General features: G+C 35.3%; 1 protein-coding gene across 1 annotated transcript; it reads right to left on the bottom strand.

Moving 5' to 3' along the window:
* Positions 1-2,194: 2,194 nt before the first annotated feature.
* Positions 2,195-3,057, bottom strand: LOC145685623 (trypsin-like). Its single transcript, XM_081758014.1, has one exon. The coding sequence runs from the start codon at positions 3,055-3,057 to the stop codon at positions 2,254-2,256; it is 804 nt and encodes a 267-aa protein (XP_081614140.1). The 3' UTR covers positions 2,195-2,253.
* Between the last annotated feature and the right edge of the window lie 243 nt (positions 3,058-3,300).

Here is a 3,300-nt window from a genome sequence, read left to right as displayed (position 1 = left end):
AATTTTTACCCCCCTCATCAAACATATTTATATAGATTTTAACCCTCCCCAAATATTTCAATGACGCAGTTTGCGTCATAGCCCCCCCTTGTGGGCACCCCTGTGTTTCGTTAGTCAGTCACTTTTTACTATTACTAAAGCGCTCCTTGATATCGGTCATTTTCAATTACTTTAATATATCCCCTCTGCTTCCCATGTTGCGGGTCACGGCATCGGAAGTGTACTTGTTCATCTCAGCGACCTCGAAAAGTATAAATTCGACACTGATATTGGGTCTTTTGACTATATATATCTCCCCCTTCCACAATATTTGCGGGCCTTAATTTGGATTTAAATGGCATCAGAACTGTCACTGTTTATCTTACCGACCTCATAAACTATAGACTCGAAACTAATATCGGCTATTTTCGATCATTTTAAATGTCTCTCCCCTCCTTTAAGTTACATCGTCAAAGTGATATGACAAAAATCATCTCATGTTCGAACTTCATCTAGTTGAAAACTTGATGGAGATCGGTCCTGTGGTTCAAGAATTATTAAATTTTATTTATTTTTATACATCTCCCCCTTCTCCCGTAAGTTCCATCGTCAAAGTGAATAGATGAAAACCATCCCAGACCCGAACCTCATCTATGTTGAAAATTTGATCGAGATTGGTCAGGTGGTTCAAGAGTAAAGTCACATAGACAATCACTTTCATTTTTATTTTCTTTTACATACATCTCTCCCCTCTTACTCCCACTCCCCTTCGTTGCGTCGTCAAAGTTAAATGATAAAGATTATCCCAAGCCTAAACATTATCTATGTTGAAAATTTGATAGAGATCGGTTGGGTATTTCACGAGTTATTAAAGTGTTATTTTATTTATATATCTTTCCCCTCCATAAGTTCTACCGTCAAATTAATATGATAAAAACCACTCCAGGTCCGAACTTCATCCATATTGAAAATTTTTTAAAGATCGATCCTGTGGTTAAAGTGTGATGAAGTTAAAAGACAGTCACTTTTATTTTTATTCTTTTTACATATATCTCCCCCTCCCCCTCTCGTATGTTGCACAGTAAAAGTGAAATAATGAAAACATTCTAGGCCCGAACCTTATCTATGTTGAAAGTTTGATCAAGATTGGTCTGGTGGTTCAAGAGTTATTAAGTTTTATTTATCTTCATATATTTGATACATGATATGATACGATACAATATACATGATATGATACAAAAATTTTGGAGTGAATCTAACTCTTTATTCTATTCATACCAGAAAAAGGAAGCATGATCTTAGCTTACCTAATTTCCCGGGCTAATTATAGCCCCATTTTGATTTTCTTTAATTCAAACATTTCCGTCTTTTAAAAATAACTAAACTATATCATTTTTCCTTTGTTATAATAACTAAAATCCCGTCATGTTGATATCCGCGCAAGTTAGTGTGAAACACCAGTTCCGCTTATCAACTACTCTAAGTTTTGGTGTTACTGATGACGGCCAACTTAAATCACAACTGACAACGGTCGATAAAAATAATAGGCGAAACGAAAAAAGTAACATCAAGAAAAAGAAACAGAAAACTAGAAAGGATGAAAAAAAAACAAAAACAAAAGGATTCAGTGTTTACATGGAATGAAATTTTACAAACGCAGTATTATTTCTGAACAAAGAGCATAAGAAAATGGAAAGACAATGACATTCTTAGAAATGGTAAGAAGGATTATTGTTGTACGTGGAATGCGAAAAAATAAATTTATTTCGGGAGAAGCTTGAGCCCGATAGTATCCTAAATACGCCACGGAAGACGATTCTGTTCCCCTGATCCTCCACAGCATTGTTTTTCAACTTCATAAATATTTTGAGCATCGGTTATATATATATAATGGGAACGGTCTTACCCGTCCCCCCCAATGTTCAAGCGAGATTTGCGCCCATGGTCAGCACTATACCAGATAAATCGTACTGACTTTACTATATTTTGCAGATTAAGTTCTCGGTCCCCATTTAGTTTCCCGACGTTAAGCTAAACTAAAAGTCTCTAAAAGTAAATCAAATGCGTCTTCGGGGATATGATTATTACTATTATTATTATTATCATTAATAATAATAATAATAATATTTATACTTTTATTTTAGAGAAAACTAAGACAAACATACTTTACAAACGAATTTACTTTACAAACATACTTTACAAACGAGTGTGTACAACAATATGCATGGAAAAGAGATATATAATATGAATTTCAAGAATGTTTTGATGAGCAATTTATTCAGAAAAATATTTCTCAGAATTATTTGCCATTACATCTTCAATCCAATTGAGATAAGCAGCAACTTTCGTGTATACATTTGGTGTTCTACAGTCTCCTACAACCATTGAAATAACTCCTACCAATACATTATCACATATTAGAGGTCCGCCTGAATCTCCCGAACATAAGCCTTTGCCCACTCTTAAAACTCCAGTACATAATGTAGTATGCGGGTCTATGAACTTAGTGATTATAAGACAAGTAATCTTATCCAATATGGGTACCTCAACTTCCAATAGCACCGGAGACATTTCACCTTCAAAACTAGTGAGACCCCAACCGACCGCAGTACACATACTGTTCAGTGTGACTGCACTAGAACTATCCTTAGGCAATGTAGCCACAGACAGATTATCAAAATTTTCTAGTCCTTCTTCAAGTTTTATAAGTGCAATATCATTAACATTTCGAATAGAATCCGTATAATCGTAATGTGTAAACACATGAGAAGCAAAGCTTCTGCTAAAAGAAATCAGGTTTAGTTCCGCTTCACCTGCAACCACGTAAATAGATTCGACTGAATATTTTTGCCATGTTTCTTGATCAACAACACAGTGTGCTGCAGTAAGAATCCAAACCTCATTGAGAATAGTTCCTCCACAGTGAATTTTTCCTTTTTTTACATTGACCCAAACATGCACAACATACTTATATTTCTCAAAATCTGCAACGTTTCCTCCAATAATTCTACTGTAATTTCCTGTAGAAGCAGTACATAAAAGCGCGTTTGCCAGAAGAATTTCCAAGAGATACAACATCTTAATTTTTCATTTGTATTATTGACCACACAGACAAACACTAATGACACTTTATCTTCTAAATGCGTAGGAATGTATGTCTTAAATAAACACATCACACCATATAACGATTTCATGTAGCAGTTGATTGTCTTTAGAAACGAGGGTTGGATTCTAAAATCATGTGAGTACACGCTGGGATGATTCCTACTCTTGAGCATAGGCGGAGTTAGAAATTGTCTGCTGGGGAGGAGGCGGGCACTG

Source organism: Thermobia domestica, chromosome 5, assembly GCF_964235325.1.
Source record: "Thermobia domestica chromosome 5, izTheDome1.hap1.1, whole genome shotgun sequence".
Classification (NCBI taxonomy): Eukaryota; Metazoa; Arthropoda; class Insecta; order Zygentoma; family Lepismatidae; genus Thermobia; species Thermobia domestica.
The sequence above is the reverse complement of the archived record's forward strand: the minus strand, read 5'-3'. Positions and strand labels throughout refer to the sequence as shown.